The following is a 13,789-nucleotide window of genomic DNA, read 5'->3' on the forward strand; positions in this document are numbered from 1 at the left end:
GCTCCTGAAAAAATTCCCAAAAGCTGCATTTATGACGATGTGTGTGTGTGTGTGTTCTTTTGTTTTTAATAACCACAAGGGGTGTGCAGCTGCCATTTCAGCCCCCTCTGCTAGTAAATGGAAAATGTTAGTGGTCATTCTAAAACCACCTCACTTCAGAAATGCATCAGTCTTTTCAGAAAGAAGCAGAAATGACAACTACTTTAACTGTGATATATGATAGTGCTCATGATTGGTAATGTAGGGAATACTCAACTTGTAGATACTGTATGATAGGTTAAAACAAAACTTTCAAAAGTGAGACTGGAACAGGAACATGGTTTCTTAATCAGGGAACCCATTCCATACCCTCGCCACTCTCTGTGTGAAGAGGGTAGGAGACACCTTCACACAGTGGTGAAGGTACGGAATGGGTCATCTAGTCATGTTGATGCTGAATCACTTAAGATCCAAATTGACAAGGTTTTGAGGTCTGTCAGCTACTAGGAATCAGATGAACATTAATGGGACTCATCTTGTTCGTACATTTTCTTATGTTCTTAAGATGTCTACAAAGAAAGATAATGTTGTCATAACTGCAAACACAATCCAGGATGACCAACACAATAGTGATTAAAAAGAAACAATATTTGGACAAAATGCACAACTCTGTTATAATATGTTTTTATGATCTTGAACTCCAGATATTAATCTGATTTCTATCCTGTTTCTCAGATGAGAACTGCCAGGACCAGCCCAGCACAAACTGCTCCTTGGCTCTGAAGGTGAATCTGTGTGGGCACTGGTACTACAGTAAGGCCTGTTGCCGGTCTTGTCGAGCCACGCTGTCTTAACGCAGCCTGGGGGTGGGGGTGGGGTTGAGGTGAAGGCAGGGATGAAGGAGTCTTCGTCTATCCACCTGAAATGGACCTCTCATTGGGTGTGTTCACAACGCTGCTGCACAGTACCGGTAAACAGTTTTAGCTCGACATGTTCATCCAGCATCCCCTCCAAAGGGTGTCAACGCTGAACGAGTCATGAGGTCTGGAATGTGGCAATCACTTTACACACACCCTCACCAGCTGCAAGACCAGCCTGACCAGGTGCTCTTGTTCCTCCGGACTCCAGATCAGTGGTGAGGGACTATGGTGCTGACCTGGAGGGCTAGGGAACAGTGTGTTTATATGGGGTTGCCGTCTACACCGAACTCTGATCATGTTGTCCCTAACTAAAAGGTGCCACTCAGCACTAATACTAATATAACTAAAGCCAGTAGTCACAATCAATAACTACTACATTTAATACTTATAAGTATTGAGTAGCAGTGGATAAATAGTACAGCACATTTACTAATATATAAGTAATTCAAGTAGTACTCGCATACAATATAGTCTGGTTAGTACTATGCATGGTTTATTAAGCATCCCTGTAAGGGGAGCTTATTTGTTTTTGTAAATCCACCATTTTTTTCAACAGGACATATCTCAGACTCCATTTGAGATACAGACGCATGTTTTCAGGGATACATAAAGACAGAATACTTGACAAAACCATTGGTCTAATATGGCTGCCATATTGAGTTCATGACTTGCAAGCATTTTTGCCAAAGAATTTAGGGGATATTTGACCAATCGCATACTGTACATTCAGTACTTAATATATACTATACATATTTTCTTAGGTACAATTAATTTAAGCAGTAGAAATGTATAAACTAATCAGAAAAGAAGTAGTACCCTTTGGTAAGAGATGAGTGGTTCTTTGTGCATTTGTTATTGCGACATGGCCAGCGAGCAAGCAAGCACATACAAACGTGTCATAACATTATGTCAGAAAAATGAGAAGACCACAAAGTATTTTAAAATTAAACAATGAGTTGCGAACAGATTTTTTCAATTGTTAGCATGAAATTGGCTTTTTTCACAACACTTTAAGGAATGTTTAAGGGCAGTGTTTTGAAGTGCTTAAAAAAACAATACAGTTAAAAACATTCTATAAGGTTGCTGTCAAATTTGAATAAACTAATAAACGCTCTCAAAGAGTTGATTTAATTGATCAAAATGGGCTTTAAAAAAACAGTCCTCAAGAAAGCATTCCTTAAAACAGTTTTATGAGTAATGCCTAAAATTAAGCCGGTGTAAATGAATATTGGTTCCACCAAATATTTGTTCCCCCGGGGAAACGAACATTTGTTCCCCCAGGGAAATGAACATTTGTGACCCCCCTATATGCATGTTTGTTACTTATCTTGTTTTTATGTAAATGATGCCTGTATAATGCTAGTAAATGGGAGCAATGTTTATGTATTATTGTAGGTGAGATGACCTGTCAGAGACGACTGGATGGTACAAGTTTAGGGTTAGGGAAAGTGGTCTTAAAATGAAGGTTTTAGTTGAAAATGCATGGATACGGACTTGTATGCAAAGAAAGATTATTTTGTCACAAATATGAGGGGTTTCAAAGTTCCCCAGTTGCCATTCTGGGGTATTTTTTTAAGTTGTAAATGGCAGCTGGAAAAGGTCTTTAAATGGCCTTGAACTGGAAATGAGTTGGTGTTTCCCCCCCAGGTTAGAATTATTGCTCCGAAAATCAAATTATAGAAGAGCAGGGTTAGGAATATTTGGGAGGTGGAGGTGAGATTCTGGCCCAGTTTACATTTCATATTATAATATATATATAGATTTCTGATTCCATCCGCAGTGTACTGTCCAATCTGCAACGAGACACTGCCCAAGGGTAAAAATACGTGTCATGTATTTGTATAATTCCCATTTCTAAATCCTTTCCCCAACAGTCCTCCATTTTGCCTACCATTTTATTTCCAGTCCAAGGTTTAGCACATGCTTTTAGAGTCCATTAATTAGAGACGCTTATTAGCCTCTCACCAAGTATTTTAGTAGGACTGATTTTTGCCAGCTTGAAAAACCTTTTGAAGGAAACAAATGGGACCAGTTTAATTAGTGACTGTATGAGTTTCATAAAAAAGTAAATAACCACGCCCTACACCATATGCACAGTGTATGTACTGTACTGAAGTTTAACATATGGATAGAAGCTTTATATACGCCATGTTTTTGACATACATACTGACAGATTTACAGCTAGGCGAAACAACTCATTTAAAAACTTTAAAAGATGTATTATCTTCCTTTGCACACTGGTGTTTAAGACTATTGTTTTCATCACTGTTGTATTCCCTGTACACCTAAACCTATACAGTAGCTAGTCATACTGGTCAAGCACGTACACATTGGGGAGTGGTTTGTGAATTCAAGTCTACAGTCATACTGGTCACACATATTAGCATCCAGGCATCGTTTAGGAATTCAAGTCTCTCATCCCAAGGATATAGCTGATTAAATCAAATATTTATTAATAAACACACTAAAATAGTAAAAGGCTGTAACTGCACCATCCTGTGATCCACAGCAGGGATATTGTTCCGCACCCCTCTCTCCTTGCACTGGGGGTGACAGCGAGCCATATGTGGGAAACACCTTCACTCATAAACAAAGTGGTTTTCGGTGACAACTGCTGATTGGCCCTCATTCAAAACGACAATGTGTTGCAGGCTGGGATAGGCACTCTACAAGACACACTCTTAGAGCACTGTCTCTTCCAATTAAAAACAGCCACCATCACAAAAGCACGCTTTCCTTACTGAATCTGAGTGAACACCAAGGGCATCTCTTCCCATTTAACCCAGACACAAATTTCATTAGATGTTTATAGACATTCCATGCAAAATAAATTATACATCTTTATGCTGTTCTAGACTTAAATTGTTGTGTATGTTATTAAATGTAGTTGCAATTTCAATGTTATCCTAACCTTCTGTGTTTATGTTTTATGTGTACATGAAAAGTATCGATATAATATATATATATATATATATATATATATATATATATATATTAAATTGTGATAAACACGTTTGTATTTTAATAAATGTATTTATGTGGATATAAATAATGTATATACTTTTTTGGAAAACCATCAAGACTATTTACAGTTAAGGTGTTAAGATGTTAAAAAGTTTATGAATCTCAAACCACATTATCCATAGACACCAGCCCATCGACATTAGCATCTTTTTTCTCATACATCCAACAAAGTTACAAAACCAGAAATTGTATTGTTATTTATTTTAGAATTTGAATTGCTGTTTACCTTGTGACAACAATGATTTGGAGTAAAAAGCTTTGAGAATCTATAGAAATTATTAAGGGAAAAAATGTATTTACTGTCCAACATAACTTCCAATTGAGAATAGTCCTATCAAGACCAAGGATCTCTTGTTTCTGGTGTGCTTTAGAGCTCATCACTCCTCCAGGTTAGCTCAGGCAGGACAACAATAGAAACTCGAGTCCCAGGAAGACTTTGGGCTAGAGTCTCAAAACTATTAACTCCAAGTCGTCATTAACTCAATTTTAATAAAGTCAAAATGCACTCAATACCAAACCTAAAAAAAAAACCCTCAGATATTTAAGGTAAAGGCATAGGAGTAGTCTCAAGTTGTGTCCTGTTCATTTTAGAACTGTACATGGTGTTTTTTCCTTTCGGACAAAAATTGCGTTAATGACGATATGTAGTAAATAGCTTTTTTTAGCCGTTTGTCCCCATCAGCATGTCCTTTTGCATAAAGATGCAAGAGGCAGATTGCACCCATACAATGGTCTAAAATCAGTAAAAAATAGTTTTTAATTGAAACATCGGTAAAAATCGGGGGAAAAAATCTCAGTATCTACACTTTACATGTGGAATATGATGAGTAGCAGTTCTGGTTTCTGATTAATAATGTCCCTGGCATGTATGATAAAGCAGAATCTGTGCAAGTCGAAGCCACATTTTCCCAAGTTAGCTGGTACTTTGTGAACGTTTGGGCAATCGCTGTGCTGACGGAAATAGTATCTACAGAAGGTATGAACATGACATCAGCAAAAAACAAGCCAGGTTTATTCACCTTGAAATCATAAAAAAAAAGAAAATTGACAGAACTGGGTGGTGCAAGCCATCGGGAGACGCGTCAAAAATCACACTCGACATTTCCAGCAATGCGTTCCATGTAAGTTTACCAACTAAAGCATCACCATTTTCTGTCAAATATTTACAATTAAGATAGAAAGACATACCGTTCCACTGCCATATCGAAGTTATGTCATTAACAGTTTAAATTCGAATTTTCTTCAGCAACACAGTGTGACTATACACAGGGAATGTCCGAAATAATGCCAGACAATATTTCCAACATCAGATTGTTCAAAAACTGATAGGGAGATGGAATTTGTGGGTGAATTTGACTTTCCCACTCAATGGTGTGTAGATGATTGTGCATGTGTTGTGTCAGGAAATGCAAATGAAAACCAAATACGAAGGATGAAAAAAATGCAATATTTATCGGATCATCCTCAAAGATCTCATTCTGCAAGTAAATACATCATTTCCAAATCTCATTAGCTAGTTTATGTGATACATATCCATTCTGCAAACACTCCGAATCAGCTGGAGCTATAGCTAAGGGCAGCAGTGTGGAGGAGTGGTTAGGGCTCTGGACTCTTGACCAGAGGGTCGTGGGTTCAATCCCAGGTGGGGGACACTGCTGCTGTACCCCTGAGCAAGGTGCTTTACCTAGATTGCTCCAGTAAAAACCCAACTGTATAAATGGGTAATTGTATGTAAAAATAATGTGATATCTTGTAACAATTGTAAGTCGCCCTGGATAAGGGTGTCTGCTAAGAAATAAATAATAATAATCTAAGACTTTGGGGAAGTATATTGAAATAACACAGTGCTGCTATAATTGTGGGCAGGTCCCTTCATTAGCTGGAAATGAGAACGACTCTGTCTTGGGTTTTCTTTTCCCCGCAACCACTTACACAGCACAGACAGACATTTTTTAAATTGAATGCAACATTAATCATAATAATACATCAAAATACAACATGTGAAGGAAACATGTACAGTGTGAAAAACAAAAACAGGTACAAGTTCCTTATGGAAAATTAGACAGACCATGTTTGTCACACAGACTAGTGTGTTTTCACACGGAGGTAATACAACGCTTCATTGGGCACCCGCCAGTACGTTTCAGAGCACATGTGAGGGTACATGTGGAAGTCATGTTTTTTGGCTCAGAAGAGATGCTCGAGAACAGTGATTTTGGACATAGCAGTGTGGCATTATGCAGATGTTTGGGCGCATACGGATTATTATACAATTACCAAATACATTCGGAACAGCAAGGTGGGATAGTTTATGTTTTACATTTCATGTAGTGCTGATGTACCCTTTAAAGCAATTACCTATCCAATGACCAAACACGAAGATTACAATGAAACAAAATCTTTCGGTGCTTTGCATAGGGCTTTGTTATTTATTTATTGGGAAGGGCTGCATTTCAGTATTTTTTTATAACCTTGCTTATAAAACAACTAAACTATAAAGCACTATCATTTTATGAGTCAAATGGCAATACGCTATGACGATAATGTAGGGACCTCAATTCCATGATTTTACTGCGTAAATATAAACATTGTCACATAAAAAAGAAATACTGAATGAAGAGGTCACTAAACTCCTCGTACTGTATGCTTATTTTTCACATTTGGTCAAAGAGCTTGTCAGGGCTACTTTAGCTGAAAGTTGCTCAAGGTTATGTCACAAACGGGATCTTCACTGAAGTCTTGTTAGCATAAGGTACGGCTTTTGGAAAGGTTTCCATGCAAACCAAAAATAGCTTCAATTTGCACATCTTTTTAGAGCAAGTAAGTGTAGCATGGTTTGGCCGCACACTTCCTATAGCATGAGGAATGCACGTGGTATGTCTATGCTACGTCACATTCCCATTACAATGAGGACAGAATTTGGTGTTTCTAAACTGCCTATGTCTCAATAGTCTAGGGAAATAATGCATGTGCTGTTTTTATATTGCATTTTCCCCCTAAGTGAGGGGAGAAACTTATCTTAGATAATTCAAATTACACCTATATAGGATTCGGCTATGGTTAGGGGCTATACATTTGTAACTGGTTAAGACCAACATTTATGAGACCCTGTGGGACCCTAGTCGACCGCTTGCAGATCAGGAGGACATAAGACCATCAGAAAATGTATTGATGAGTGGAAGCCATTTGGTCCATCAATGCTCGTCTGGCTCCTTGTAGTTGATTGATCTCCAACTTTTGTCAAGTCAAGTCTTAGGATCTCAATGATTCAGCATCAACAACATGGTTATGTAACCTATTCCATAGCCTCCTACCCTCTGTCGGTCTCCATTTAATTTCCAACTGTGTCTTTTGGTCCTGGTTTCTGTGTTGTGATTAAAAGTATTGGTTAGGGTTAACTTTGTCAACTCCTTTCAATCATGTCCCCCCTTATTATTTTTGTTCTAGGGTAAATAAATTAAGTTCCTTCAACTTCCTTTAAACCCTGGGATTATTCCTGGTCACTTACCACACTGTGGTACACACTGTAACATTCTGTGTAGCCCAGGAGCATTGCATCCCATCAGATTCCCATGTTTTTCAAAGCTCAGAACATCACTTACATTATGAAGACCAGCCAGCAGGGTTCTGGAAATGCACACAACATGCTGCTGGAATGAAACATTCTGTAAAAGAACATCTACCCTTTGATCCACATTTGATTTTCACTGCATTTTATTATCAACATTGTGTTCATTTACTCTTCTAAATTCCAACCATTTCAGTAACATTTCTGCATTTACTGATAGCATGAAATGGCGAGATACATAAAAGAAAAGGCTTTGAACTGTCCAAGAACACGAACATCAATACAAAGAAACACCCAAGAAAACCGAAGAAATAAAAAGAAAGAAAAGCCAAATGTATATACTTTCTCCCTATGATTTACTGACATTAAAAGGAACCTGCATTATAATATTACTGTGTGGTCTGCTAAAGCAAATGCAACAGTTGCATTTGAAAGAAAACAGAAAATAATGAATCAGCTCCAGTACTAGCCTCTTTGCTGTGTAATAGCAACTGCTATTCAAACACTAAGTAGAAAACGGTGGCTGTACACAATGACATCGTCTCGTATGTTGATGACATTGCCTTCAAATCGGAACCACTCCAGTCCTTTTCACAGAGAAGCCAAAAATTGATATACAAGTTCACTAGTTCCATAATCCATATAAAACAATGCACACGATTAAAATCTGCCCTTTTGTTTTTTTCCTTATAAAAAGAAATAAAACATTAAATGCACTACCCCAAGTCTTAAAAAAACCCATACAATAGTAATGCTTGATGGAGTGTAGCACAGCCATCCCTTATAAGATTCTCTCAATAGTGATAACAGCAAATACATTCATTGGCTTCATTCACTGTTTAGTGCCCAGAGAAGAAGGCTCTTTGCTCCTATTTGATGCTGAGGAATATGCAAGGGAAAGAAAAGACATGCAGGAGTGACAAGGAAGATCAAGAATGTGCCGATAGAAGAAAGGGTGAGGACTTAGATGAGAATTTAACCCCTTATCCTCCAACCATGTTTGACACAATTATCGATCCACAAAAAAGCAAAATGGCATCAATATCCCATTTCCACTGAATGTTTTGTACAAATGAATAACTGCTTTCATTAGTGAACTGTGTTCTATGAAATAAGACAGTTTTAGGTGGACATATTGAGGGGAGGTGAAGCTCACACTAGCTGAAACATTTCAATCTGAGAATCAGATTTCTATTAGCAAACCCTTGTTCTCCTTTTATCTCCTGAGACTATTTTAGCAGCAAAGGAAAAGACAAGAGGAGGCCATAAAAGTGTTTAGGAGGTGAAAGATTCAAAATGGATGACTGGGGGAGCCCTGGAAGGAATTTCTCTTTCTCTCGGAGACACAGAGAAAAATCCTTGTCCTGCAAGAAAAGGAAGAAGCCAACTTTTCCTTGGACAGTTACAGGTTTCAATTGAACTCGGTGGAACTCTGGAAAATAGTCATACAAAATTCAAAAGCTGGTTAGCGTGTGCACATAGGTGTGTCTCTGTGTGTGTGAGTGTGGGTGTGTGTCTGTATGCGGAAATAGTCCCCTGTTCCAGAGTCCATGGTCTTCCCAGCTACACATCGGTGCTGATGCTCCTGCTGTGAGTGAAGACCTCCTTCATTGTGACAGAACGGGTCAGATTGAGCTTGCGGAAGCTGGCTAGGTCCATAGGCAAGTCCAGGTCCTCCTGTTGGACAGTCCTGTAGCTGACGCGGTCGCCGCCGTTGCGCAGTTCCTCAGGGTGCTGCAGGTAGAAGGGCAACTCGGAGTGCGTGCAGCTGGGGCAGTAAGTCTGGGAGCGGGTGAGTTTCCTGGCCAGGGGAGGGGTGAAGATAGCTGGCCCATTGGCGGCTGCCACTACATTATGGTTGCAGTGGACAGGCGGGAGATGGGAGTGCATGGCAAAGTCTGGCTCCTCCTCATCCTCCTCCGACTCCTCCTTCTTCTTACAGCAGTAATACTGAAATAGAGAGAGCAGGGGATACTGAGATACTGCTTCCTGACTTAACTTTGTTTGTTCCTTGGTCCATCGTTTTTGTTCTGTACCCACCATCTTTACTACAGCCAGTTAATTTATCAAAGCAATTCAATCATTAACCCATTAGATGAACCAAACAAAACCATGAATTTGTTTGTCTCAACTGATGCTTTGAGGCCTAGCTGTGGGATGTAATCAATTCAGAAATACTCAGAATTTGGGGTAGCACCAAATACAGGGTTCCTACACATTTTTCATTTAAAAATTCCAGATTTTTCCAGACCTCAATTTCCAGACTGCTCAGCTGATTTTTTGGTTTGTGTTAGGCGGCTTGGGCTGTGTGTGATAGTCATTTCAAGGAAATGTTCTTCTTGCAAATACAGTAAGTCAATCTTTTTACAATAAGCACTTAATTTTATACTACACCCAGTGAATTATGGTATGTTTTTGAACATTCAATCTATTCTTGCGTCTGCAGGTGCAGGGTACTATAGACCATTTCCTCATAGGAATTCCTCCTGCACACGTTACCTCTTCTATTTGACCACTGCAGTTGCTCAGGACTGGGGAACTCTTTTTACTCACTCATGAAATCTCTCCATGAACTACACAGGACCCTTACCAAATTGAGAACATATTTATTAATTCATACAAAGCATAACATTTGTAAATTCACCCACTTCCCCAGAGAATATGCATTTGGATGACTTTATACCCTGCACATATCTTGAGACTAATTTGAAGGTTGACAATAAATAATAGACAAAAATAAGAAGGGTTTTAAAACTCTCACATTGTTTTAAAACTTGTCAGTTTTTCAGTCTTGAAAATAAATAACAGAAAAATACAACAGCAGGGAAAATTGTCTCTCAAACATTGCATTAACATGTTACATAACAGTAGGGTATTTTATTACTCATGGTAAACTCAATTGTTCTAAATCAACCCATTTGACACTGTAACTTATTTGAGTGGGATCCCTGTTACCCCTCTCTCTGGGTCTCCAGTCTACATTCATCATTCTACATTACATTCATCTTCTGTTCAATTTTTTGGTCATATTTCTCCAGCTCATGTTCCTTCTCTTTTGCAGCTTTTCTGAGTGCATTTGATTGTGACAGGACAGTAATCTTATCTGTAGCTTCAGCTTCCACTGCAAGATGCCTGGCCATGGGACAGCAGAAGTAGCTTCTGTGTGACCTCCCACAGTTCCTGGTAGCGGTGGTCTTTTGAGAATTGCTCATAGAAGAAGCAGTCCAGCCTGGAGTCAGTTTCATTGAACTGGGAGAAATCATCACTAGTTTTGTAAAAAGCTGCAAAGTCTTTAAACTGAGTGATGATCCGGTCACATTTGCTCTCTCTCACATGTCCATTATTTGACGTGATTTGGAGGCAGGTCTTTAACTGCTTTTCACACTGCCCAGGATTCTCAGCGATTTGTTTTGGATCAAGCCAACCCAAATTCCTCAACAGGGTATATTTTGTAGAACATTTCTACAGTAGCTTGGTCACAGTTGTGAGAAGAAACTTCCTAGCTTCAGTCTTGACAGTCAGAATATCTTTTTCTGAGGCTTTTTTCTTCAACTTCAACTCCTTGAGAAGTTTGTCTGCAACAAATCCAGTGTTTACCATGGATGCATCTTTGTGGTTTTCATGCGCTGTAAGATCTTTGCATGGGTTTTGACTCTTTTCATCACATCATCAGTAATGAATCTCTGCATGAGATGTCTCACTGTGTCGAATAGGTTGTTTGCTAGGAAAGGCAACATGGGTTTGTCAGTTTGATATTTAACTAGAAAAGGCTGGCACTCTTGGGCTATTGAGAGGAAGACATTAACCATAACAAGGAACAGTGGGTCAGCACAACTTTCCTCAACTAGCAAATGATTTGTTCTTTGGATGTGGGACTTTTCCTGCTTTGACACTGGAAACGTAGGTCTGGACCTGTGGCCAGATCTCGATTGCTCTCTCAAGGACCCTTACATTTTCCAACCATCTATGCTGACAGTACCTTAAGGGGAAGATGCTGGACCCTGTAACTCTCATAAAGTCCTCTCGTCTTGCTGGAGAATCTTTAAAGAGCCAGAAAAGACTGCTTAGTGTGTGTTCGATGTTCCATTTAGTATGATTGCTACCAGTTGCAAAAGCACTGTGCATTATATGTAGTCCACAACTCCCTATATTGAGTAGCTTGATACCAGTCTCTTCCTCAATGTTTCTGGAAAGTATGTCATGCAATTTCCAGTTTACATTGGGCCCATCCATGGACAGTTGAATAATGCCATTAATTCCAACAGAGTCACAGCTGCTTCGTACTCTTGTGTACAAGTCATCAGCATATGCATGTCCAAGAAAATGTGAATTCAAGAACCTTTCCAGAAGCAAATGTGCCCATCCATCTGCTTTGATTGGAGGTGTTCAAACTCTCAAATCAAAAATGAGAAGTGTGGTGCAATTCCGAATGTTGACAAGTAAGCTGCTTTATCATCCCCACAAGTAAATTTGGAGGCAATGTTACTGTCTGGAAACATCAGACGAAAGACTTCACCCTTTCATTTGCAACTGTTGAATGAGTTGTGCTTTTCCATCACATCAAGTGCCCAGTAAATTTCAGCCGTAAGAACATCTGTCCCACTCACAAAGGCACTGATGAGTTGCTGGCTGTAACTTCAGATGATGTGCTGAAATAGGAAAAATATGTCACAAGACAAAGTACACTGCATAGAAATATTTATTAGGAACACACATCTTGAATAGTTTCTTTTCTCCTTTAGTAAGAGATCACTGCTATGCATTATTCAATTTTTAATCTGTACTGGAATGAAAAGTGATGAAGAGAAATTAGATGACATGGTGGATAATATCAAAAACAAGCCATCTTCCTGAGATGACGTTATGAAATTAAGATGCTGGTATTAATTATTATTATTTGTTTATTTAGCAGACGCTTTTATCCAAGGTGACTTACAGAGACTAGGGTGTGTGAACTATGCATCAGCTGCAGCGTCACTTACAATTACATCTCACCCGAAAGACGGAGCACAAGGAGGTTAAGTGACTTGCTCAGGGTCACACTGTGAGTCAGTGGCTGAGGTGGGATTTGAACTGGGGACCTTCTGGTTACAAGCCCTTTTCTATAACCACTGGACCACACAGCCTCCTGTTGGCCTTACCTAATAAAAGATTAAGCAATGGTCCACATCAGATGTGTTTATATTCAACTAATTTAGTTTCTATTGTGTAAATTAACACTGCTTCCCTTGCAGGCACTGACGTGTACAGTAGCTACAAAACTGACTTGCAGTGGCATAACTCACAGCCATACAGATGCTGTGTATGACTGACCGAACTCTAAACTCACCAGAAGATGGCGACAAGAATTCTTACACACAGTTCTGATCAGCCATACAACTCAGCTAACGGTAGCTAGCGCTATACTTGGCTTGGCTAAGCCATCTTGCCAGTTTGCTGAAAGTGGCGCCACTACACTGGTCTCTCATTCCATTAAAGTTGCACAAAAAAAAAATAAAAATACAAAAATCATGGTCATTTATCAAATTCAGAATTCCAGTATACAGCCTAGATGGTAGAAATGTAATGTTAAATTTTACCTTGCATCATGCGTGTCTCTTGTTGCTGAAGAGGGTGTTGATGATGAGGAGGAGGCTGCTGACGAGGGTGTTGATGAAGCTGCAGAGAACGACGTCACCGGCCGCATTGATGATACTTTATCACGCTCTTGGTGTTTTTTCCCTTCACTATGACTGACTATCGCCGCTTCACCCATGTTTGATATGTCAAATGATCGTACACACAACTTACACATGGCTCTCTTATCAGTTTTGAGGTCTGGAGCAAGCCAGTTTTTATATTTTGGGCTGGCAAGCCAACTCTCAGCAAACTTGCAATGACCCATTTGGAGGTAAATGCCAGTCAATTTACAAGATTAAAACTAATTATCTAAATCTAAAATCTGTTGGTAGAAAAGTTAAGTTTGAAAAAATCCCCAAACAAGCTTTGAAGACTAATACAATAAGCCTTTAAAAGACACACGGCTGTCATATCCCAGATGTAAAGAGTTAAGAAACCACCAATGGGAATATTGATGAGTCCGTATGTTTCGGGTACGGTGTAAATGAGAAATGTTCACAGGTCTAATTATTTTTGGGTTGACCTGATCAAGATCGTACTGTTTCAAACTGAATCCTTGGCAGTAGCACAGAAACGACTTCATCATCCTTTTTATAGCACTATCCTTGAAGCAGCCAGGGGGGTAATAAAAGGACATTTAGTCATTTAGTTGGGAAGCAAATTACATTAAAGAAACAGA

General features: G+C 39.1%; 2 protein-coding genes across 3 annotated transcripts in view; one reads left to right on the plus strand and one right to left on the minus strand.

The window, feature by feature from the left end:
- LOC117421823 (ADAMTS-like protein 2) overlaps positions 1–3,845 on the plus strand; it is a 68,576-nt gene extending 64,731 nt beyond the window's left edge. Inside the window, exon 19 of the mRNA XM_034036217.3 lies at positions 715–3,845. Within this exon, the coding sequence (XP_033892108.3) occupies positions 715–833 (119 nt within the window). The 3' untranslated portion in view covers positions 834–3,845. The remainder of the gene's footprint in view (positions 1–714) is intronic.
- A 162-nt stretch (positions 3,846–4,007) lies between these two features.
- The window catches only part of LOC117396982 (protein FAM163B), a 49,194-nt gene continuing 39,412 nt past the window's right edge, over positions 4,008–13,789 (minus strand). For both annotated transcript variants that reach the window (XM_058987104.1, XM_058987105.1), the window contains exon 3: positions 4,008–9,441. In XM_058987104.1, the coding sequence (XP_058843087.1) occupies positions 9,055–9,441 (387 nt within the window). In that variant the 3' untranslated portion in view covers positions 4,008–9,054. The remainder of the gene's footprint in view (positions 9,442–13,789) is intronic.

This window comes from Acipenser ruthenus, chromosome 15 (genome assembly GCF_902713425.1).
Source record: "Acipenser ruthenus chromosome 15, fAciRut3.2 maternal haplotype, whole genome shotgun sequence".
NCBI classification, from domain to species: Eukaryota; Metazoa; Chordata; class Actinopteri; order Acipenseriformes; family Acipenseridae; genus Acipenser; species Acipenser ruthenus.